The sequence below is a fragment of the Saimiri boliviensis genome, chromosome 1 (genome assembly GCF_048565385.1).
Source record: "Saimiri boliviensis isolate mSaiBol1 chromosome 1, mSaiBol1.pri, whole genome shotgun sequence".
Lineage (NCBI taxonomy): Eukaryota > Metazoa > Chordata > Mammalia > Primates > Cebidae > Saimiri > Saimiri boliviensis.
The window spans coordinates 144,813,760-144,839,905 of NC_133449.1; the positions used below are offsets into that span (position 1 = coordinate 144,813,760).

At 40.3% G+C, this 26,146-nt stretch overlaps 1 protein-coding gene across 2 annotated transcripts in view; it reads left to right on the top strand.

Moving 5' to 3' along the window:
* Positions 1-26,146, top strand: part of AP1G1 (adaptor related protein complex 1 subunit gamma 1) — an 80,162-nt gene that overhangs the window by 12,397 nt on the left and 41,619 nt on the right. For both annotated transcript variants that reach the window (XM_074405868.1, XM_003939948.3), the window contains exons 2-5: positions 6,055-6,258; positions 18,726-18,850; positions 22,897-23,038; positions 24,964-25,060. In XM_074405868.1, the coding sequence (XP_074261969.1) occupies positions 6,058-6,258; positions 18,726-18,850; positions 22,897-23,038; positions 24,964-25,060 (565 nt within the window). In that variant the 5' untranslated portion in view covers positions 6,055-6,057. The remainder of the gene's footprint in view (positions 1-6,054; positions 6,259-18,725; positions 18,851-22,896; positions 23,039-24,963; positions 25,061-26,146) is intronic.

A 26,146-nucleotide genomic window follows, 5' to 3' on the forward strand; every position in this document is an offset into this window, starting at 1 on the left:
TTTCTGGAATGAATGACGTCTCACCAAGTTTGAAAGTTTACACGTTTTTGTTAACTTTTTTTCAAAGCAAGTTTTATTCCAAGTTTTTACATGTTCATTACTTGAAAGATAGCTGACAATATGTAGATGTTAAAAAGGCATCTATATTGACCGGGCGTGGTGGCTCACGCCTGTAATCCAAGCACTTTGGAGGCCAAGGCCGGCGGATTACCTGAGGTAGGGAGTTCAAGACCAGCCTGACCAACATGGTGAAACCCCGTCTTTAAAAAAAAAAAAAAAAAGGCATCTATATTTACATTAGATAACCTCGGTTAGCATTAATTATACCCTTTGGGACATGTCTGTAAACCAAAATTTTGTTTTAAGAATTTGGTGATACTTCTTGAATTGAGAATACCTTAGTGTGGTTTTGCTAATAATATTATGGTTGAGAGAGTGAGAATTGTTTTTTATTTTATCAGTGTCAGATTAGAGGTTTGTCTTGTTTACCTGTCGTTGTTTACTTAGTGTTTATTACTTTGTGTGTGTGTGTGTGTGTGTGTGTGTGTGTAAATTTTTTTTTTAAGAGTCAGGGTCTTGCTGTGTTGCCCAGGCTTGTCTTGAACTCCTGGGCTCAAGCAGTCCACCTCCTTGGCCTCCCAGAGTGCTGAGATTACAGGCCTGAGCCATTGTGCCCAGTCTGCTTTTTATGCATCTCAGTGCTGTTGAATTGTTCAGTAGGCATGTTTGCATTTATAGACATCTGCTTTTTAGATCTCAGTTCTGGTGAATTTTGGTTATGGATAATTAAGCATAAAATAAGATTCCTGTAATTACTGTGACGATTTAGGGAGAATTGAACTTAAGTCCTCTTAGAGGGATGCCAGCTGGCTGCCTAGACAGGGTGGGGTGGTGTCTTGATGTGATCATACATTCCACAGCCTATTCTTTAGCATTGAAGATCTAGAAATTCCATTTTAGTAGTTCATCTCCTAGGGGTAATTTAGACCAATTAAACACACTGATTTGTAAGTTATAATAATACTGTAGTATTGTAATTCATAAGGAGAATATGCTTTTCTCTTGAATTACCTGTGTCTGCATTCCACAGCACACTATTTCTAGTATGGAGGTACTTGGGAGTTGGAGTACTTGAGGAAGCATTTAATAATCAGAAAGCTGGACTGTGAGCCTGAAATCAGAGTATATGAAGTTGGTCTTGATTGTCTCATCATTCTTGGCCACGGTGAAACCTGGTCAAAGAATTATGCTTGTCTTACAATAGCTTTTGCCTCTCTAATGACCAGAATACTTTTCTCCAGATTTATTTCATTTTATTATTATTATTGTCGTTTTTGAGACAGAGTCTTACTCCACCACCCAGGCTGGAGTGAAGTGATGAGATCTCAGCTTACTGTAACCTCTGTCCCCTGGGCTCAAGTGATCCTTCCACATCAGCCTCCTGAGTAGTTGGGACTACAGATGCATGCCACCACGCCCAACTAATTTTTGTATTTTTGGTAGAGATGGGGTGTCGGTATGTTGCTCAGGCCAGTCTTTTTTTTTTTTGAGACGGAGTTCTGCTCTTGTTACCCAGGCTGCAGTGCAATGGCACGATCTCGGCTCACCGCAACCTCCGCCTCCTGGGTTCAGGCAATTCTCCTGCCTCAGCCTCCTGAGTACCTGGGATTACAGGCACCCGCCACCATGCCCAGCTAAGCTCAGGCCAGTCTTGAACTCCTGGACTCAAGCAGTCCACCTAACTCGGCCTCCCAAAGTACTGGGATTACAGGCATGAACCACCAGATTTTTATTTCATATATAATCTGAGTTGCTTTCATGCATTTACAACTTGCAAAATACTATGACTAGAATGCGACACTAGGAAAGCTTAAACCGAATCAACTGCTTGTATTATGCTTCAATCAGACTTACTTTCCAATACATCTTAGATATTCTGGCCGTTGTTAAACTGATCTAGCCTAGATAGTTTTCTGTGTTTTTGTGGTTTTCTTTCTTTTGAGGGAAGTAGAAGGGTGCATAGGCGTTTCCCCTGTAAGAAGAAATGTCTTCATAGAAAGGAAATGGTCTACAGAGTGAGTAAAAGGAAAGACCAGTGTTAGTACATCACTGTTTGAATAGGAGAGATTAAATCTGGAGATGGGGTTTCACTGTGTTGGCCAGGCTGGTCTTGAACTCTTGACCTTGTGATCCGCCTGCCTCAGCCTCCGAAACTGCTCAGATTACAGGCATGAGCCACTGTGCCTCACCAAAATAGGTGATTTTAATGTTGAAAAATTAAATTTTAGAATTTTGTTTTTAGATTTAGAGCTCAAATAACTTTAGGTCTATTAGGGGAAGACTGATCACATAGCAGCAGAAGCTCCAGTTTTTTGGTTGCGTTCTTGATGGTTGGTTTGCTATCAGTAGCTTAAAGCTCAGAGCAGGCAGTGTGAGCCCTGAAGCAGGGAGAAAGTTATCTGGGCAGGGTAAAAGAGAGAACTGGGTTGAATTCTGGCAACCTTTTCCCATAGCTGTTGGTGAGCAGCTGGTACACCTTTATTTTATGTGCTTTGGAAAGGACAATTCAATTTTTTAAAGATATTTCAGCATTTAGGATTTAATAAACATAGTATTTATCAAGTTTGTATTCTTATAGGAGGATACAAGAGTGAACAAGACAAATGAGGATCTAGACTTAGGGAGCTTATATTTAGTGGAAAAATGTCTTTTCCATCTCTATGGATTAGCTTTGTCCTAGAATTTCACGTAAATGGAATCATGTAGTATGTACTCTATTGTGTCTGCTGCTTTTGCTTAGCAGAATGTTTTTAAGACTTTCATGTTGTATATAATTGGTTCTATTTTATTCTGAGAAGTAGTCCATTATATGGATACACCATCATCCATTCACCTGTTTATGGAAATTTAGGTTGTTTTCAGTTTTTGGCAATTACGAATTAAACTTCTATGAACATTTCATGTACAAGTTTTGGTGAAGATACATATTTTTGTTACTCATGCGTAAATACTTCTCTTGGGTATATACTGAGTAGATTTGCTAAATGATATGCTAAGTGTATGTTTAACGTCATAAAAACCTGCCAAACTGTTTCCTAAAGTAGTTGAACCATTTTTATTCCCATGGGCAGTTTATGAAAGTTTAGTTTTTCTATATCATTGCCAGTCTTTAATTTTAGCCATTTTAGTGGTGTGGAGTGGTATCCCATTATGGTTTTCTTCTTCTTCTTTTTTTTTTTTTTTTTTTTTGTGTAACTGCCATGATCTATCATCATGGTTTTAATTTCCTGTTTCCTGCTAACTAATGATGTTAAGCATCTTTTCATGTGCTTATAAGCATTCATGTATTTTTTTTGAGAAGTATTTCTTCTAATCTTTTAGCCTTTCTTTGTTTACACATTTTATTTATTTATTTCTTTTTGAGATGGAGTTTTGCTCTTGTTGCCCAGGCTGGAGTGCAATGGCACTATCTTGGCTCACAGCAACCTCCGCCTTCCAGGTTCAAGTGATTCTCCTGCCTCAGCCTCTCTAGTAGCTGGAATTGCAGGCATGCACCATCACAACTGGCTAATTTTTTTTTTTTTTTTTTTGAGACAGAGTTTCACTCTTGACACCCAGGCTGGAGTGCAATGGTATCATCTCAGCTCACTGCCACCTCTGCCTCCCAGGTTCAAGCGAGTCTTCTGCCTCAACCTCCTGATTAGCTGGGATTACAGGTTCCTGCTACCACGCCTAGCTATTTTTTTGATATGTTTAGTAGAGACAGGGTTTCACCATGTTGGGCTGGCTGGTCTTGAACTCCTGACCTCAGGTGACCCATCTGCCTCAGCCTTCCAAAGTTCCAAAGTGCTGGGATTATAGGCGTGAGCCCCTGTGCCTGGCCTAATTTTTTGTATTTTTAGTAGAGATGGAGTTTCCCCATGTCGGTTAGGCTGGTCTTGAACTTCCAACCTCAGGCGCCCACCTCAGCCTCCCAAAGTGCTGGGATTACAGGCATAAGCCACCATGCCTGGCCTGTTTACTCACTTTTAAAATAAGAGTGTCTTATTATTGAGTTGTAAAAGTTACATATCCTGAATGCAAGTCTTTTGACAGATAACGTATATTGAATATTTTTCCCTTTCTGTGGCCTCCCTCCCTCCCTTCCTCCCTCCCTCCCTCTTTCCTTCCTTCCTCTCCGCTCCTCTCATCTCCTATACTCTTCCCTCTCTTCCCCTCCCCTCCCTTCCCCTCCCGTCCCCTCTTCCTCTCCCTTCCCCTCCCCTTCCTTTCCTTTTTCCTTTTCTTTCCTTTTTCCTTTCCTCCTTCCCATTTCCCCTTTTGCCTTTCACCTTTCCTTTACATTTTTGCTTGTTGCCCAGGCTGGAGTACAATGGTGAGATCTTGGCTCACTGCAACCTCTGCCTCCTGGGTTTCAGCGAATCTCCTACCTCAGCCTCCCAGGTAGCTGGTATTACAGGCATACACCTCCATGCCCGGCTAGTTTTGTATTTTTAGTAGAAACAGGTTTTTGCCATGTTGGCCAGGCTGGTTTTGAACTCCTGACCTCAAGTGATCCGCCCACCTCGGACTCCCAAAGTGCTGGCATTACAGGCATGAGCCTCTGTGCCCAGCTAGTGTGCCTTATTTTCATAATGATGTCTTTTAAAGAGCAAAAATTTTAAACTTTGATACAGTCCAGTTATCAAATTTTTCTTTTTCTTTCTTTTTTTTTTTTGAGACGGAGTTTCCCTCTTGTTACCCAGTCTGGAGTGCAATGGCACGATCTCGGCTCACCGCAACCTCCGCCTCCTGGGTTCAGGCAATTCTCCTGCCTCAGCCTCCTGAGTAGCTGGGATTACAGGCACATGCCACCATGCCCAGCTAATTTTTTTGGATTTTTAGTAGAGATGGGGTTTCACCATGTTGACCAGGATGGTCTTGATCTCTTGACCTTGTGATCCACCCGCCTCGGCCTCCCAAAAATTTTTCTTTTATACTTTGTGGTTGTGTGTGAAGTCTCTGTTTAACCTGTTTGCAAAGATTTTCTTCTGGAAGATTTTTAGTTTTAGCTTTGACTTTTAGGTTTGTGATCCATTTTGAATTAAATTTTGTGTATTGTATGTAGGTAGGATTGAAGTTAATTTTTTCTGCTATGGAGATATCTAGTTGCCAGCACCATTCATTGATAGACTGTCATGCTCCTATTGAATAACTTTGGTGTCTTTGTTAAAAATCGCTTGTGCATATTTGTATGGGTTTATACCTAAACTTTCAGTTTTGCTTCAGTCTGTTCTTAAGTTCAGTTACTTCAAATTTTTCTCATTACTGTAACTTGGTAGTAAATCTTGAAATTAGTTTGTAGTACTTACTACAAATTAGTGCAAATTCTCTGTTCTCTCCTTTTCTTTTTTTGAACAATTATTTAGGCTGTTATATGTCCTTTGTTAATGTATATATATATTTTTGCTTTTAAGGGATAGTCATGACACTCATAGCCTTATTCTCTGAGGTTAATTTATTTCCTCATCACATTTTTAAATGCAGTGTACTGAGATGATTACCATTTGTTGGATGTGTTTTAATCTGACATTTGGTCTTTTCTCTTAATCTCTCATATTTTGTTTAGTTGAGCTGTGATTGTGACCATATTCATTTTTGTTGAGCTATGTTGTCTTCAGCAGCAGTTGAACACAGAATATCTTTTCTAAGGTTAGGCATTGGCCTTGTTACTTTAAGGATTGAGTAAATATTTGAGTTGTATTAGTTTCTGAGATATTTTGGTATTAGTGGTGGACTTTCAATTTCGTATGTTCTTTGTCTTGTTTTGCTTAATACTTAGCATTTTTGTTTGTAGCCTTTCCAGAAATGTACAGAGTTGAGAGGTCTGTATGCAATAGCTTTGCTGAAGCCTAGCAAGCTTTGTTTAGGTTAGCTAAGCTGGATTTGGCAAGACTTGAATTCTTAAAATCTAGTCAGAAATTTAAATGGGAAGTTGTGTGAATACCTTTGCTAGTAAAAAAAAAAAAAAAAAAAAAAAATGAACATCTCTATTTAATGTCTTTCCATATCCAGAGGATGCCAGCCCCCATCAGATTGCGGGAGCTGATCCGGACCATCCGGACAGCCCGAACCCAAGCTGAAGAACGAGAAATGATCCAGAAAGAATGTGCTGCAATCCGGTCATCTTTTAGAGAAGAAGACAATACATACCGGTGTCGGAATGTGGCAAAATTACTGTATATGCACATGCTGGGCTATCCTGCTCACTTTGGACAGGTAAGCTGGGTTGATAATACATCTAGCAAGAATATTCTTTGACATTGTTGCTCAGGGATTGTCAATCTTTTTCTGGTGGGAGGTACTTTTAATAGCCCTCTAGTCTGATGATTGTGGAACTGAGGATAAGATTGAGAGAGCGAGCAAGCTGTAGGCATGATATTGCCATCAATCATCCTTTCCATTGGGAGTCTCATTATGTGGATGAGAGAATGTTTTGATGGTGGCAGCTGGCTTGCTTAAAGATTGACCAGAATTGGCTGGCTGCGGTGGTTTACACCTGTAATCCCAGCACTTTGGGAGGCCGAGGTGGGCGGATCCCTAGGTCAAGAGATTGAGACCATCCTGGCCAACATGGTGAAACCCTGTCTGTACTAAAAAAATATAAAAATTAGCTGGTTGTGGTGGCGTGCGCCTGTAATCCCAGCTACTCAAGAGGCTGAGTTGAAAGAATCACTTGAACCCAGGAGGTGGAGGTTGCAGTGAGCAGAGATTGCACCACTGCACTCTAGCCTGGCGACAGAGTGAGACTCCATCTCCAAAAAAAAAAAAAAAATTATGTGATTGTTCTGCCAGATAGCCTGGACTATAATGAATATTTAAGAAAATGTTTGTTGCTGGGCATGGTGGCTTGTGCCTGTAATCCCAGCTACTCAAAGCGCTGAGGTGAGGTGGGAAAATCACTTGAGGTTAGGAGTTTGAGACCAGCCTAGGCAACATAATGCTCTTAAAAAAAAAAAAAATAAAAGAAAAAGAAGAAGCCTTGTGTGGTAAAGCATACCTTTAGTCCCAGCTACTCAGGAGGAAGTCAAGAGGATTGCTTGAGCCCCAGGAGTTTTGAGGCCTTAGTGAGCTGTGATTGCATCACTGTACTCCTGCCTAGGCAGCAGAGTAAGACCCCATTTCTGTGGGGGGGAAAAAAAAAAGTCTTGCTAGATGTCTTTTTATTTATTTTCTCTGTACACAATGTTATATGGAGAAACTCATAACATATTTTTAAGTTAAGAAAATTGGGTGGTTGCCAGTTGGTGGCATCTATTTTGTTCTAATTACTTTGTGCCTTGATTACTATAAATTCTGAGCAGATCTGGCTGTTGATTCTCTCCCATGCACAAATGGTTACTATTTAATATGTCCAATCTGGGTTTTGAGAATGATAGTCTTGATAAGTCCTTTTTTTTTTCCATGTTTATACTGTCATAAGTGGGATTTAGTCATGGAAAAGGAAATAATGGGTTATTTTTTTATTTCGTATTAATGCTGTTAAATTTAATTTTATTTAATTTAAGAATTGTGTTATATGCTAAATAGTCTGTCTAAGGAACAGACTGCAAAATTGAAAGAAAGAATGTGCAACACTATCAGGAAAGAGCGCTATCAACTTATTTTCTGTTTAGATCAGTAATTTCAACGGAAGGAGATCTTCAGCCCCCAAGTTAAAACAAAAAAGTACTGAGATTTAATTTTATCAGACTGACTTGGATTTTATGCTCACCTTGGGTTTTGGAGTGAGGTCAGCATCTTTAGAAATATATGATTCAGAGTGGTAGTCTATTAGTTTCCCAAAGAAAAATTGACGTGTTAATATCAGAGGAAAGGGGACCGGATCAGAAGAAAAGCGGCCAGGCAGGAGCAACTGCTAGCTCATGAGTATATTCATATATTTGGTTTGGGACAGAATTAGTGTCATAATAGCATTCTTCTCCTTCACATGGTTTCTAAAAATGTAATTAATAGGAATATACTTCGTGTTTCACTCATAGAAAGATAAGAGTGGAATTAAACCCTGAGGCTCTGATTTTTCAGTTATAAGCTTTACCACATCAAAAATTGATCCAGCTGGTTATCCACGTAGTGGCTGTCACAGTATAAAGCAAATAGATGCCCATGTGTTCTTGTTGGTTGATACTAAGTATTAGGTTAGATTTACTGAAATCTGATACATAGAAATTGGGCTATAAAAAAAAGTCTAGAGTAGGGAAAGACTCTTAATTCCTCAGAGATAATTATTAACATTTTAGAAGCAGCACATTTACATATTCCCAAAGAAGTTTTGTTTTGTTTGTTTGTTTTTTCCCTGAGGTAGTGTCTTGCTCTGTTGCACAGACTGGAGTGCACTGGTGCGATCTTGGCTCACTGCAACCTCCGTCTCCCAGGTTCAAGCTTTTTTCTACCTCAGCCTCTGGAGTAGCTGGGATCACAGGTGCCCGCCACCATGCCTGGCTAATTTTTTTTACGTTTTTAGTAGAGACAGGGTTTCACTATCTTGGCCAGGCTGGTCTTGAACTCCTGACCTTGTGATCTATCTGCCTTGGCCTCCCAAAGTGCTGTGATTACAGGCATCAGTCACTGTACCTGGCTCCCAAGGAAGTTCTTGAAGAGCAAATTTTTGTGTTGTTGTTGTTTTTGGAGGCAGGGTCTTGCTTTGTGGCCCAGGCTGTGGCTCTTTGATGGGTCACTTTAGCCTCAACCTCCTGGGCTCAAGCTCTTCTCTCACCTCAGCCTCTCTAGTAGCTGGGACTGCAGGTACATGGCACCACACCCAGCTAATTTTTTGAGATAGGGTCTCACTCTGCTGCCCGGGCTGGAGTGTGCAGTGGACACCACAAGCTTACTTTCTACTTGGCTCACTGCAGCCTCGACCTTCTGGGAACCACACCTGGCTAATCTCTGTATTTTTTGTAGAGACAGGGCTTTGTTGTGTTGCTCAGGCTGATTTTGAACTCCTGAGTGCAAGTGATCCACCTGCCTTGGCCTCAGAAAGTACTGAGATTACAGGCATGCACTACCATGCCTGGTCAGCTAATTAAAAAAAAATTGTAGAGTGGGGTTATGCCACATCACCTTGGCTGTTGTTGAACTCCTAGGCTCACGTGATCCTCGGACCTCAACTTCTCAAAATGCTTTGATTTTAGGTGTGAGCCACAGTCCCCAGACTAATGGCAAATTCTTGAATTTGGAATCATAGAGTAGATTTAAGACTTTGTAGGATATTTCATTTTGTAAAAGATGTCTGTGTGTTTTCTAAGATTCATTTCTTTAATGTGTTTAGATAGAATGTGCTTTTTTTTTTTTTTATTTTGAGACGGAGTTTCGCTCTTGTTGCCCAGGCTGGAGTGCAATGGCGTGATCTCGGCTCACCGCAACCTCCGTCTCCTGGGTTCAGGCAATTCTCCTGCCTCAGCCTCCTAAGTAGCTGGGATTACAGGCACGCACCACCATGCCCAGCTAGTTTTTTGTATTTTTAGTAGAGACGGGGTTTCACCATGTTGACCAGAATGGTCTCGATCTCTCGACCTCGTGATCCACCCACCTCGGCCTCCCAAAGTGCTGGGATTACAGGCTTGAGCCACCGCGCCCGGCCTAGAATGTGCTTTTAAGATCTATCTAGGTGGCATTTTGGGCCTTAATTATTTGATAAAATAATTCTTAGGTAAAAAGTGCAAATGCTCAAGAAAACTGCTAAAATTTTATTATAAAAATATTTTTCTGAATGGGACTAGGAATCATAATTTTAAGTTCTTATTCTGACTGGGCACGGTGGTTCATACCTATAATCCAGGCACTTTGGGAAGCCAAGGCAGGTGGATCAGGAAGTCAGTAGTTCAAGACCAGCCTGGCCAATATGCTGAAACCTTGTCTCTGCTAAAAATACAAAAATTAACTGGGCATGGTGGTGCATGTCTGTAATCCCAGCTACTTGGGAGGCTAAAGCAGGAGAATTGCTTGAACTGGGACCTGGGAGGTGGAGGTTGTTGAAGTGAGCCAGGATCCCACCACTTCACTCCAGCCTGGGCTGCAGAGCAAGACTCCATCTCAAAAAAAAAGAGAAAAAAGTTCTTATTCTGTTTCCTCTATTTGAATGAGTCATCAACTTGTTCATATCAGTAATTTAGTACCCCACCCATTGGAATTACCTTTATAATATGCCTGTAAAAGGTTCATATCTAGATTTTGTCACCTGCCTGTATGAATCAGTGCCATTTTCTTTTCTTTTTTTTTTTTTATTCCCAATAAACAGTGTATTCTATCATAGTCATTTTCCTTTAGTGTGTAGTAGCAGACACTTTTTTTTTTTTTTGATATGGGGTTTTGCTCCTGTCACCCAGCCTGGAGTACAGTGGTGCGATCTTGGGTCATTGCAACTTCCGCCTCCTGGGTTCAAGCAATTCTCCTGCTTCAGTCTCCTGAGTAACTGGGATTACGGGTGCTTGCCAGCATGCCCAGCTAATATTTGTATTTTTGGTAGAGATGGGGTTTCACCATGTTGACCAGGCTGGGCTTGAACTCCTGACCTCAGGTGATCCACTTGCCTCAGTCTTCCAAAGCACTGGGATTACAAGCGTGAGCCACCATGCCCGGTGTGCAGCCATTCTTTAATGGCATTTTATTTATTAGATGCGGTGTTCATTATGGAAACTAGTAGCTACATGTAGCTATTGACCTCTTGATGTGGCTCTTTGAACTGAGGTGAATGTTAAAGGAAAATAAAGTTTTTTGATACTTGATTTAATTATTGGAAAACTCTGTTGCCCAGACTGAAGTGCAGTGGTTAGGTCTTAGCTCACTGCAACCTCCACCGCTCAGGTTCAAACAATTCTTCCTCAGCCTTCCCAGTAGCTGGGATTACAGGCATCTACCACCACACCCAGCTAATTTTTGTATTTTTGATGGAGATGGGTTTCACCATGTTGGCCAGGCTATTCTCAAACTCCTGACCTCAACTGATCCACCTGCCTTGGCCTCCCAAAGTGCTGGGATTACAGGTGTGAGCCACTGTGCCCGACCTAGTTATTGGAAAACTCTTAAATGTGTTTTAAACAACTTGGGTGTGTGAGTCTACTTTATAAATAGTAAATTTTATGAAATCTAAATACAGTTCAGCTATTTTTCTTTATTTTTCTTTTTAGTTCAGCTATTTCTGATGAAAATGTACAAATTGAGATGTGCGTTAAGTGTAAAGTATGTACTATATATAGAAGCCTTAGTGCAAAAGCAAGTGTAAAATACCTAAGTACAATTTTTTCATTGATCATATGTTGAAATGATATTTTAGATATATTGATTAAATAAATAATATTATTAAAACTAATTTCACCTTTAAAAAAAATTGTACTGTAGTATCTGGTGTGATGCTGATAGAAATAAAATATAAGCCACATAGAAATTTTAAAATTTCTCATAGCTATATTTTGAAAGTCTTAAATTTTACAATAAAACTTATGGGGTGGGCTGGGCGCGGTGACTCATGCCTATAATCCCAGCACTTTGGGAGGCCAAGGCGGATGGATCACTTCAAGTCAGGAGTTTGAGACCAGCCTGGTCAACAATGTGAAACTCCTTCTCTACTAAAAATACAAAAATTAGCCAGGCGTGGTGGCATGTGCCTGTAATCCCAACTACTCGAAATGCTTAGGCAGGAGAATTACTTGAAACTGGAAGGTAGAGGTTGCAGTAAACCGAGATCATACCACTGCACTCCAGCCTGGGTGACAGAGTGAGACTGTCTCAAAAGAAAAAAAAAAAATTAACCCTGCCTTTCCGTACAAAGGATTTGGGATGGCATAAACTACCAGCATGTACATTAAAGAGAAAAAGAATAGTATAAATTAGGAGTTGGAAAAAGGAAGAATTTAGAGAGTAAGGTCAGTGTAGTTGCTGTTGGTACAACAGCTAAGGCAGGAAAAGAGACAGTCAGCTGTTACGTGGTTGTTATTGCCAGGATGGAAGTGCAAAACTGCAGAGAACCAGACTGCCTGGATGTGACTTCTGGCTTTCAGCAAGATCTTTAACCTTTCTGAGTCTGTTTCCTCATCTGTAAAATAGGGACAATCTTAATGCTTACTTTATAGTGTTGTTATAAAGGTTAAGTTATGAAGTGTTAGACACATATTTTGTATATGAAAAGCCTCAAATATTATGCATTTTTGCCATTTCCTCAAGGACAGCAATGTTTTTTCAAGCAGGGAATTCTGAAAGAGGTTTTTTATATGGACCTTTTGTCTAGGAGTTTCTTAGTAATTTAAGAGACAGTATCCTTAGCATTTTTATAGCAAAGGTGATGATAGATTTCCTGTGGTATGTGTAACCTTTGTGTGTGTGGGCTAAGGACATTCCAGAAATAATAGTCAAGTAGCTAAAGAGGTGGGTAGATTGCAGGAGTAGAAAACTGTTGGCTTGGAACCATATTCTTGTACAGATGTGTTTCTTTTGTCCTGTATAGTATTTAAAATTATTTCTGCTATTATATAAAAAAAAGAATTTCCATAGAAATCTGGATTTCTAGTTTCTCTTAGAAGAATCATTAGATTTGTAGAATGGAAATCCACATTTCCATGTCAGTAGTAGGCTACTTCCAGGCTGGGCCTGATTCTGTTTTTCCCCAGTTTCAGTCTTGCTTGCTATACCTAATTACTCGTGTAGGATATTCTTTCCTTCCATCTGTGTAGAATAGCACTGCACATCCTTAGCTTCTCTAAATTTTACAATGTTCTCCATAAAGTCTTATACATCTTTTTAAACATTTTTTGTTGTTGTTGTAGAAAAGTTACTTATTTAGGTAAAGAAAGAGAAAAAAAGGAGAAGAGAGAAAACTTCCATGAAGAGTGTGGAAAGGGACTCCAGAGGGGAAATCTAGGAGAGAGAAACACAGCTTCCATGAGGGTAGAAGGGGATCCAAACATGGAGTCCCTTTTTTAAAAAATTTAAAAAAATTTTCCCCCAAAACACAGAATTTTAAAGTCTTACAGATCTTTGGAGAAATTTGTTTGTAGGTTAAATAACCTACAAAGAGCTAAATAGAGCTCTTGTTTCTGTTGCGAATAGTATTCTTTAAAATTTTAAATAATTATGTTGTAGATCTTTAGCAATATAATTGATTTTTTTTTTTTTTTGAGACGGAGTTTTCGCTCTTGTTACCCAGGCTGGAGTGCAATGGCGCAATCTCGGCTCACCGCAACCTCCGCCTCCTGGGTTCAAACAATTCTCCTGCCTCAGCCTCCTGAGTAGCTGGGATTACAGGCACGCGCCACCATGCCCAGCTAATTTTTTGTATTTTTAGGAGAGACGGGGTTTCACCATGTTGACCAGGATGGTCTCTATCTCTTGACCTCGTGATCCACCCGCCTCGGCCTCCCAAAGTGCTGGGATTACAGGCTTGAGCCACCGTGCCCGGCCGCAATATAATTGATTTTTAAATGTATTTACCTACTTTGTCACATTATTGAACTTAGTTCTAAGAGTCTCTGTAGATGTCATTGTTTCCACATAGTCAATGCTACTTTTGTCTGCACACAATGACAGTTCCCTTTTTTCCTTTGACATCCTTATACATTTTCTTATTTCCTTATTACACTGTACAGGTGGTACAATATTGAAAAGAAGTGATGATAATAGCACTCTTGTTAAAGCTATAAACAAAAGCTCTGCAGTAATACGTGGGTGACTGTCATAGGCTTTAGGTAGAAACTCTTTCCCCCTTAATAAAAGGATACGACCGGCCGGGCGCGGTGGCTCAAGCCTGTAATCCCAGCACTTTGGGAGGCCGAGGCGGGTGGATCACGAGGTCAAGAGATTGAGACCATCCTGGTCAACATAGTGAAACCCCGTCTCTACTAAAAATACAAAAAATTAGCTGGGCATGGTGGCGCGTGCCTGTAATCCCAGCTACTCAGGAGGCCGAGACAGGAGAATTGCCTGAGCCCAGGAGGCGGAGGTTGTGGTGAGCCGAGATCGCGCCATTGCACTCCAGCCTGGGTAACAAGAGCGAAACTCCGTCTCAAAAAAAATAAATAAAATAAAATAAAAGGATACGACCATTTTGCAACCTGTGATGATCATCAGTGCTGCTCATGTCACAAAACAGAGACAAACACTGCCAGGTTGGAGTGCAGTGATGTGATCTCGCCTCACTGCAACCTCAGCTTCCTGAGTTCAAGCGATTCTTCTGCCTCAGCCTCCCAAGTAGCTGGTATTACAGGTGTCCGCCACCATGCCCAGCTAATTTTTTATATTTTTAGTAGAGATGGGGTTTCACCATGTTGGCCAGACTGGTCTTGAACTCCTGACCTCAGGTGATCACCTGCCTTTGCCTCCCAAAGTGCTGGGATTATAGGCGTGAGCCACCATGTGCGGCCTACCATGAATAATTATATGCCCTCTGATGAAAGTTCATACCGCTGGCTCTAAGTGGTGCATATTTGCAAAATCAGATCACAAGGCAAAACCTGAAAAATCTGAATCTGATCAAGCCTCCTTAGTTATTAGATTTGTAGAACCAGACTGCCTGGATGTGACTTCTGGCTTTGAGCAAGATCTTTAACCTTTCTGAGTCTCAGTTTCCTCGTCTGTAAAATAGGGACAATCTTAATGCTTACTTTATAGTGTTGTTATTAAAGGTTAAGTTCTACAAATCTAATAACCAAGATAAATTGTCCAGTATACAAAGACATGTATAAGAGTATTCATTTCAGCAGTGTTTCTAATAGTAAAACATTGCAAACAATCTATTGGTCCTCAAAAAGTATCGGTAAGTTTATATTAAAAAGTGGGATACTGTGTAGCAGTGAGTTAAGACTGAATTAGAGCTTCTTGTCTTGATGTGAGTAATACTCAAAGCTGTTGAGTGAAAAGAGCAGGAATACAGTATAATATTTATTTAAAGTTGAAAACATTTAAAACCACCTGTCTCTCCATGTGTAGTAAGAATATGTGGCATGGTAATCATGAACAGCAGTTTGGAGTTTTGATTACTTCTGGGATAGAGAAATGAGATTGGGGCTCAGTACACAGAGGACTTCAGTTCAATTTGTAATGTTAAAAACTTTAGGATAAAATGTTAAGATTTAATAAAGCTGCCTGGTGGGTGAGTTGACTGTTAAGTGATATTTATGTATGTTGAGTGGAATATTTAATAATAAATTTTCTTAAAAGAAAAAATAGGATTCACTAGGAGGGTCAAGTTTTTCTTTTTTGTTTTCTGCCAGAAGAATGAAAAAACAGACTGGTCCTGTATAGGTTTTGTGTTGCCAGCCCTACATAGTGGTAGAGCAGTTATAACAAGCTTGCTTTTCAAAAATAGTGATTGTTATGTGTGTGTGTATAAACCAGATAGTTATTTCTGAATATCAAAAAGAAGTAGGTTGGGTATGATGTCTTATGCCTATAATCCCAGCATTTTGGGAAGCCAAGGCAGAAGCATTATTTGAGCCCAGGATTTCAAGACCAGCCTGGGCAACATAGCGAGACCTCATTTCTACAAAAAGGAAAAAATTAGGCCAGGTGCAGTGGCTCACACCTGTAATTCCAGCACTTTCGGAGGCAGAGGTGGATGGATCTCCTGAGCTCAGGAATTTTAAACCATCCTGGGCAACGCAGTGAAACCCCGTCTCTACTAAAATACGAAAGATTAGCCAGGTGTAGTGGTAGGTGCCTATTGTCCCAGCTATTTGGGAGACAGAGACAGTAGAATCACTTGAACCCGGGAGGCAGATGTTGCAGTGCGCTGGGATCATGCCACTGTACTCCAGCCTGGGCAACAGAGCGAGACTCTGGCTCAAAAAAAAGGTAAAGTAAAAAATTAGCCTAATAGCTGTAGCTGCTTGGTAGGCTGAGGTGGGAGGATATCCTGAGCCCAAGAGTTAGAGGTTAAAGTGAACTGTGATCATGCCACCACTCTTATCTTGGATGATAGAGCAAGACCTGTCTCTAATAAAGTAAAGGTAATTTTTAAGAAGATCTGCCCAGTCAGTTGCAGACCTGTTAATGTTTACAAAATTTTAGTTGCATCTTTTCATTAAGGTGATTGTTCATATCATACCATCATATAGCTCCAGTTTTTTTTTTTCTTTTTAATTAAGAGGATCAGGCCTGGTGGTGTGGCTCATGCTTGTAATCCCAGCACTTTGGGACACCGAGGTGGGTGGATCACAAGGTCAGGAGATCAAGATTATCCTGGCAAACATGGGGGAAATCCTGTGTCTACTAAAAATACAAAAATTGCCAGGTGCAGTGGCTCACGCTTGTAATCCCAGCACTTTGGGAGGCTGAGGTGGGTGGATCACGAGATCAGGAGTTCAAGACCAGTCTGGCCAATATGGTGAAACCCTGTCTCTATTTAAAAAAAAAAAAAAGTACAAAAATTAGCTGAGCATGGGTAGTACAGACCTGTAATCCTCGATAGTCGGGAGGCTGAGGCAAGAGAATTGCTTGAATTACTGAGTTGGAGGTTGCGGTGAGCTGAGATTGCACCACTGCACTCCATCCTGGGTGACAGAGTGAGACTCTGACACACACAGACACACACACACACACACACACACACACACACACACGAGAAGATTAAAAAACCAATTTTACAGAAAGACTTGATGATGTTTTAGCTTTTGATATTCTCATTCACCTTAGCAGTAAATTTTCTGTTGACATTGTAAAGATGACTTTCATCAGCTTCTGTTTCAGAAATTGCTTTTTAAATTTAAAGGGAAGGTTTGTTACTTACATAATCTTTTCAGTTTCACAAGGCATTTATGTTTTCCTTTTTGATACTGGTTATTTTCCCTTGGAGACTTCTTTGAAATGCTCATGATAGTATAGTCATTCAGCCAACTTTAGAAGTTTTTAATGAAGGTATATTGAGAGAGCATTTTATTTATTTATTTATTTTTGATACAGAGTCTCACTCTGTCACCAGGCTGGAGTGCAGTGGTGTGATCTTGGCTCACTGCAACCTCTGCCTCCCAGGTTCAAGTAATTCTCCTGCTTCATCCACCCGAGTAGCTGGGACTACAAGGCGTGCGCCACCATGCAAAGCTAATTTATGTATTTTTAGTAGAGATGGGTTTTCACCATCTTGGCCAGGATGGTCTTGTTATCTTTTGGCCTCGTGATCCATGCACCTTTGCCTCTCAAAGTGCTGGAGTTACAGGCATGAGCCACCGCGCCCAGCCTGAGAGAATAATTTTTAAATAGCTTGAAATAACTGTGGAACTGTTTCACTTTCCTAAATTTCACGTTTGAGCTTAGTAGATAAATTCATAATGGAAAGTAGTCTCACGTGATTTTAGCTTTCTGTATACACAGGTCTCCATTTGAGCCTCTCTCCTTGGGATTTGTGATTCTAAGGGGATTATGGTTTTGAAAACTCTTCTTGGTTAGTCTGCCTTGTGTACGCCCTTTGAAAACTGCTGTAGAGGGAATGTTTTGGCCTTTTCTATGCTTGTCAAGATGGAGTGATAAAGTATGTCAAAATGATTTTGAAGGTGATTCAAGAAAGGCCAAGTAGATAGATAGACTAATTTACCTGAACTCTTAAGCCCTAAGAAGCTATTTCTAACAATGAGGTAGTAAAGAAGAAATTGTGCAAATTGTTTTAGCTTAATTCTACTACTGAGTTTTCCACTGCTTTTTGTTTGTTTTTTCTCTGTTGGATTTCTAAACTCACCCTCTCCCATAGTACTTGGATCAAGCCCTAAATGTATTTGGTTCACATACTTTCTACATTATATTAAACTTAGTTATTGACTCTCTCTTTTTAAATTAATTATATATTCCTGATGGTTAGTATAGGTTGGTGTATTTCCAGTTACTGAGTTTTTTGAAACCATACCTTAGATATACATTAGATGCTCATTTAATGTAACCTGAGGATTAAAGTAGGAATTTGGTTTGTTAATCTCTTCTTATAATATTTTACTAGTTTGTGTTTGTATGAATCTGCAGAACTAATGTAAAACTGAGAGATTATTTGAATGGCAAATATCATGGGGCCTTGATAAAATGATCTGTTCTAGAACTTGGTTTCTATTAAGATAGCCAAAGGTCTTACATCTTTGCCTTCTAAAAAGATTTAGGACTGGGTGTGGTGGGTCACACCTGTAATCCCAGCACTTTGGGAGGCCCAGGCTGGAGGATCATCTGAGGTCAGGAGTTTGTGACCAGGCTGGCCAATGTGGTGAAACCTGTCTGTACTAAAAATACAAAAGAAATCACCCAGGCGTGGTGGCAGGCACCTGTAGTCCGAGTTACTTGGGAGGCCGAGGCTGGAGAACTGCTTGAACCCAGGACTATAATCCCAGCACTTTGGAAGGCCAAGGCAGGTGGATCACCTGAGGTCAGGAGTTTGAGACCAGCTTGACCAACATGGTGAAACCTCGTCTCTACTAAAAATACAAAAATTAGCCTAGTGTAGTGGCTAATGCCTGTAATCCCAGCTCTTCGGGAGGCTGAGGCAGGAGGATTGCTTGAACCTGGGAGGCAGAGGTTGCCCTAAGTTGAGATCGCACCACTGCACTAAAGCCAGGGCAACAAGAGTGAAACTCCGTCTAAAAAAAGAAAAAAAAAATTTGGATAGTTTGATGAAACGTGTTTGTACGTTACTTTAGCCAGTTGGGGACTCTGGGTTAAAAACATTGCTTTTCTAGATTGTGGTAGCAAGTTTTTAATTTCTTTTTTTTTTTTCTTTTTTGCAGTTGGAGTGCCTCAAGCTTATTGCCTCTCAAAAATTTACAGACAAACGCATTGGCTATTTAGGGGCAATGCTGCTGTTAGATGAAAGACAAGATGTTCATCTTCTCATGACCAACTGTATCAAGAAGTAAGTCTTACTTTCCTTTTTTCTAACAACTATTAAATACTTTGGGTTTTTTTTTTTTTTTTTTTTTTCTCTAATTTTTTGAGACAGAGTCTCGCTCTTTTGCCCAGGCTGGAGTGAAGTGGTGCGATCTTGGTTCACTGCAACCCCTGCCCACCCAGGTTGAAGTGATTCTCCTGCCTCAACCTTCTGAGTAGCTGGGATTACAGGCATCCACCACCATGCCTGGCTGGCTAATTTTTGTATTTTTAGTAGAGATGTGGTTTCTCTGTGTTGGCCAGGCTGGTCTCGATCTCCTAACCTCAGGTGATCCACTCCCCTAGGCCTCCCAAAGTACTAGGATTACAGGTTTGAGCTACTGCGCCCAGCCTACTTTGTACTTCTAAGTCTTTTTTTTTTTTTTTTGTCATTTAACCTCAAAAACTTCTATTTACGGAGTTTATATTTACTTTCCAGAGTATATTTGAATTGTTCTTAGTTCATTAGCTTATATGTAAAGAGGTTAAGCATAGGATTAAAGCTTGTGTAGGGGATAATTTTATTAAATGAAGATACTGCTGTACACCTTCACGCATAAGAGTAGAAGTTACCTGGCCGGGCGCGGTGGCTCAAGCCTGTAATCCTAGCACTTTGGGAGGCCGAGGTGGGTGGATTACGAGGTCGAGAGATCGAGACCATCCTGGTCAACATAGTAAAACCCCGTCTCTACTAAAAATACAAAAATCTAGCTGGGCGTGGTGGCGCGTGCCTGTAATCCCAGCTACTTAGGAGGCTGAGGCAGGAGAATTGCCTGAGCCCAGGAGGCGGAGGTTGCAGTGAGCCGAGGTCGCGCCATTGCAGTCCAGCCTGGGTAACAAGAGCGAAACTCCGTCTCAAAAAAAAAAAAAAAAAAAAGAGTACAAGTTACCTATGAAACAAACATTTGGACCTTCATAGAAAAGAAAAAGCAATGGTAAAATCTGGGCATTTTGTATTTCCAGGTCTTTGAATACTATGAATAATGAAACTTTACATTTATTTAAAAATTGCCGGTGTGTATTCTGAGTAAATACCATTTTAAAGGTAAAATGAGAAGTCTTGCTTGTTGGCTGTCTAATCCGTCTGAGAGTTCAGTTGCATAGGATTATACTTAGCTACATGAATGTTTACAGGTAGTCTTTCTCTTATGGCTACTTTACTAATGCAGTAGTTCATTTATGTTTGTTGAACTTGATTACAGACTGAGGAACAATTGCTGTATAAAGAAATGAGAGGACCTAAGCAGGGAATTAGCAGTTTTTCCCAGCATCCCTCTTAGGAATTTTCTGTTAGAAAGCTGTGGAAGTTCTGATGACTTTGAATGGGTTAACGTGCTTTTTGGTTTGTTTTAGTGTGGTTTTGATTTATCTATGAGTTTAATCTCCTTTTTAGCTTTGTTTTTTATTCACAGTATTTCTTTTTATTTATTTATTTTATGGTCTAATAATAAATAGTGATGGGTATGATGGGTATTTGCAGTATTTCTGTATTTAAGAGAAAGTAGAAGCAGAGAGGTACCATATTTGTTGACATTTAAAAGTTGTACTTTTCTGTGGTAAATGAAATCTTACTTTAAAATTTTCTTAGGCCGGGCGCAGTGGCTCAAGCCTGTAATCCCAGCACTTTGGGAGGCTGAGGCGGGCGGATCACAAGGTCAAGAGATCGAGACCATCCTGGTCAACATGGTGAAACCCCATCTCTACTAAAAATACAAAAAATTAGCTGGGCATGGTGGTTCATGCCTGTAATCCCAGCTACTCGGGAGGCTGAGGCAGGAGAATTGCCTGAACCCAGGAGGCGGAGGTTGCGGTGAGCTGAGATTGTGCCATTGCACTCCAGCCTGGGTAACAAGAGCGAAATTCCGTCTCAAAAAAAAAAAAAAAATTTCTAATGGGTAGTAGAAAATTCCAAAATGACATTATGATTTGGTTGTAATTATAAAATGTAGTATTTAAATACAGTGAATCTGCAAACTTATTTTTGGGAGAATTTTTTTTTTTTTTTTTTGAAACAGAGTCTTGCTCTGTTGCCCAGGCTGGAGTGCAGTGGTATGATCTCGGCTCACTACAACCTCCACCTCCCTGGTTCAAGCAGTTGCCTCAGCTTCCTGAGTAGCTGGGATTACAGGCACCTGCCACCATGCCCGGCTAATTTTTTTGTATTTTTAGTAGAGAGGGGTTTTACCATGTTGGCTAGACTGATCTCAAACTCCTGACCTCAGGTGATCTGCCCACCTCAGCCTCCCAAAGTGCTGGGATTACAGGTGTGAGCCACTGTGCCTGGCAATACAGTGCTCTTTTTTTTTTTTTTTTTTTAAATTGTACTTTAAGCTCTGGGTGCATGTGCAGAACATGCAGGTTTGTTACATAGGTCATACATCACCCTGTCATCTATAGTAGGTATTTCTCCTGACGCTATCCCTCCTCTAACCACCCCCTCCACCCTCAACAGTCCCTGGTTCGTGATGTTCCCCACCCTGTGTCCATGTGTTCTCATTGTTCAGTTACCACTTATGAGCGAGAACATGTTGTGTTTGGTTTTCTGTTCTTGTGTTACTTTGCTGAGAATGATGGTTTCCAGCTTTATTCATGTCCCTGCAAAAGACATGAACTCATCTGTTTTTATGGCTGTATAGTATTCCATGGTGTATGTATGCCACATTTTCTTTTTCTTTTCTTTTTTTTTTTTTGAGACGGAGTTTCGCTCTTGTTACCCAGGCTGGAGTGCAATGGCGCGATCTCGGCTCACCGCAACCTCCGCCTCCTGGGTTCAGGCAATTCTCCTGCCTCAGCCTCCTGAGTAGCTGGGATTACAGGCACGCGCCACCATGCCCAGCTAATTTTTTGTATTTTTAGTAGAGACGGGGTTTCACCATGTTGACCAGGATGGTCTCGATCTCTTGACCTCGTGATCCACCCGCCTCGGCCTCCCAAAGTGCTGGGATTACAGGCTTGAGCCACCGCGCCCGGCCCCACATTTTCTTTATCCAGTCTGTCATTGATGGGCATTTGCATTGGTTCCAAGTTTTTGCTGTTGTGAATAGTGCTGCAGTAAACATACATGTGCATGTGTCTTTATAATAGAACGATGTATAATTCTTTGGGTATATACCCAGTAATCCCCAGTAATGGGATTACTGGGGCAAATGGTATTTCTAGTTCTAGATCTTTGAGGAATTGCTACCCTGTCTCCCACAGTGGTTGAACTAATTTATACTCCCACCCACAGTGTAAAAGTGTTCCTATTTCTCCACATCCTCTCCAGCATCTGTTGTCTTCTGACTTTTTAATGATCTCCATTCTAACTGGCCTGAGATGGTATCTCAGTGTGGTTTTAATTTGCAAACAGTGCTCTTTTAAAAACACAGTTTCGCTTCATATTTTATCTTTACCACCTGTTTACTGTTAACTGCTGAATTTTCGTTCTGATCTTTTTTTTCTTTTTTGAAATGGAGTTTTTGCTCTGTTGCCCAGGCTGGAATGCAGTGGTGCGATCTCAGCTTATTGCAACCTCCACCTCCTGAGTTCAAGCCATTCTTATACCTCAGCCTCCTGAAGAGCTGGGATTACAGGTGCCTGTCACCATGTTCAGCCTATTTTTATATTTTAGTGGACATGAGTTTCCACCATGTTGTCCAGGCTGGTCCCAAACTCTTGGCCTCAGGTGATCCACCTGCCTCAGCCTCCCCAAGTGCTAGAATTATAGGTGTGAGCTGCTGTGCCCAGCCAAGTTTGCTGAGTTTTCTAAAGTGTGTCTTTAACATCCAGTAGATAACATGTTCAACTTCTACTGCTTTGGTACCTGGAAACATTGGCTTGTACGCCTGTAAGGGGGACTCTCAGTCTATTTCCTGTATTGATAATTTGTAATAAAGTTGGGATAAAGATTTTCTACAACAAATAATTCTATTAATTGTTTTTGTTACTGGAGAAATCTTGAGTCATTCTGAACTAGTTTGAAATTGTGAAGCTGCTTGTTGGGGAGCACCAGGCAGAGCATACTTGTTCCTACCTTCTTCTTTTCTTTTGCAGTGATCTGAATCATAGTACGCAATTCGTACAAGGGCTAGCACTTTGTACCCTCGGCTGCATGGGCTCCTCGGAGATGTGCAGAGATCTTGCAGGAGAGGTGGAGAAACTCCTGAAAACCTCCAATTCTTATTTAAGAAAAAAGGTAACTTTTAATGAAACCAGATGTCTGTTTGGATTAGGGGGTATTATGGAGATGAGAAGGCTGATTACTCATTTTTGGAAAGATTTCATGAAAATGTAAAATCTTTTTCTCTGTGTAGTAAATATATTTTACATCATTATATAGTAACCTTAATTCCTCTTTTTTTAAGGAAATGATTTATAAACAAATATTACTGGATATATCCTAGGTGGCTTACCAAATTACTTCTTAAATTACCTGATTCTAAACAATATTACAACAAAGTGATTATGAATTGCATTATGAATTTACTTTTGTTCTAATAATTAGTGCCTGTGTCTTTGTATTAGTGCCTTTGTATCTCTGGAAGGGCAGTTCCATTGGGACCTAGATAATTATTAGGGAATGATGTAGAACCCACTTTCTGAATGGATTAGTAATAGAATTCTTCTTCTATCTGATTTTATTTGTTGATATAAACATTTTATTGAGTTTTAAAAAATTGCTTGAACCCTACAACCTTTGAAAACAAAGTGTATGGAATTTAGAACTTAAGAAATGAATATAAACTGTGGTCTATTTGGCATCTATTAGTGGTGTAAGAAAGAGGCATTGAAAGAGCCAAGCCATTTTCTGGGATGATACACTGTTAATAATACCTGCAGACAAAATTATTTTCTTAATTTGTAAGCTGGTCCTTTTTCTTAAAGAATATGTGAGAGGCCGGGCACGGTGGCTCAAGCCTGTAATCCCAGCACTTTGGGAGGCCTAGGCGGGTGGATCACGAGGTCAAGAGATCGAGACCATCCTGCTCAACATGGTGAAACCCCGTCTCTACTAAAAATACAAAAAAATTAGCTGGGCATGGTGGCGCGTGCCTGTAATCCCAGCTACTCAGGAGGCTGAGGCAGGAGAATTGCCTGAACCCAGGAGGCGGAGGTTGTGGTGAGATCGCGTCATTGCACTCCAGCCTGGGTAACGAGTGAAACTCTGTCTCAAAAAAAAAAGAATATGTGAGATACTTTTGTTTAGAAAGCTCATTATCATATTAAAATAAAACATTCCTGCAGGTTAGAAAAAGAAGATTTTTTTCCTCACAAATGTAACATAATTAGCAGAAATATTTTCTTTTGTTAATATATGTAAACTTTTATGGTATTTGACTGAAACACATAGTAGTGATAGTTACTTTGGAGGATATCCAAAATCAGTGTTAAAGTGTACTTTATTTTCCAGTGAATAAGCTAGTGAGGCCATCTTTTCTTTAGTAGAAAGTAGGTATTTTTTCAAATTATTTTCTTGATTTCAACAGAGTCATTTGGGGGCCACATAGATACTATTAAACACAACAGCAGGTTTATAGCATTTATAGTAAATATCTTTTTGTTGTGTGATGTATTTAAAGCCTGTTAGTCATCTTATTCAGAGGTATGATTATCACAGATGGAGGTCCTTATCTTTTTTACCTCTTCAAACCTCCACATAAATTATGTTTAACTTGTTTGATAAGTTTATATTAACCATATATAGTCTCATGTAGAAAGTTTTTGCCTACTTATCTAGCAGTATATGAAGAAAGGGCCAGGTGAAATGGAAAATCTCTTTAACGTAATAGTATAAACTGGAAATTTCCAACCAGTTAATAAATAATTTTCTCTCCTCTTAATTTTTTTGAATAGAGACAGGTTCTCGCTGTGTTGCCCAGGCTGTTCTCAAACTCCTGGGCTCAAGTGATTCTTCTGCCTTGGCCTCCCAAAGTGCTGGGATTATAGGAGTGGGCCACCACTGTGTCTAGCCATAAATCTAATATTTAACTTCTTCCTTCTTTATTTTTCTAGTAGATGAACTAGTTGGTGAGATTTTTGTGTTGGTGGTTTTTTATAAGATTGGTTGCCCTGGCATAATTGAAATAAACCTTTTGTTCTTTTATTTATTTTTTTTTATAGGCAGCACTATGTGCTGTTCATGTCATCAGGAAAGTTCCTGAACTTATGGAGATGTTTTTACCAGCAACAAAAAATTTATTGAATGAGAAGAACCATGGTAATGTAATTTGGATGCATTCATAAAGTATTGAGGGAGAAAGGGAAAGAGAAAAGGCTTAAGGGTATGTTAGTCCTATGTCTCAGTACAATGGAGTTGCCTTTCTACTGTGCCTGAGACACAATTCCAGGAAGGTCTGGTCTGCCAAATCTTTCTACTTACATATCCTCATTTTATATTAGAGATTGATTCCTTCATAGTAAACTTACCTTTCATCTTTGGTCTTCTTTTACTATATTAAAAATATTAATATTTAGTGTAATAGACAAAGCCTACCCATAATTTTTGTGTGAAAAATCCTTTGATTTATTGGCTATTTTACAGTAAAAGAAAAAATTTTCTTCATTATCATGTGGTAGGGGTATAAGATTTGTGTGGCCAGGCGTGGTAGCTCGTGCCTGTAATCCCAGCACATTGGGAGGCCGAGGTGGGCAGATCACTTGAGCTCAGGACCAGCCTGGGCAACAAAGTGAGACCCCATCTCTGCAAAAAATACAGAAAATAAGCTGGATGTGGCGGCACATGCCTGTGGTCCCAGCTACTCGGGAGGCTGAAGTGGCAGGATTACTTGAGCCTGGGAGGCAGAGGTTGTAATGAGCCAAGATTACACAACTGTACTCTAGGCTGGGCTACATGGAGCCAGACCCTGCCTAACTCAGGAAAAAAAAAAAAAGTGAAAATTCTTTTCTATTATTTCTGACAGAAGCTTGTATTAGGTACTCAGAATCTTTATATAAAACAGAGGAATTGGCCGGGCGTGGTGGCTCAAGCCTGTAATCCCAGCACTTTGGGAGGCCGAGGCGGGTGGATCACGAGGTCAAGAGATCGAGACCATCCTGGTCAACATGGTAAAACCCCGTCTCTACTAAAAATACTAAAAATTAGCTGGGCATGGTGACGTGTGCCTGTAATCTCAGCTACTCAGGAGGCTGAGGCAGGAGAATTGCCTGAACCCAGGAGGCGGAGGTTGCGGTGAGCCGAGATCGCGCCATTGCACTCCAGCCTGGGCATCAAGAGCGAAACTCCGTCTCAAAAAAAAACCAGAGGAATTAAATGGAATGTGGCTGTTCTTTTCCCAAACATTTT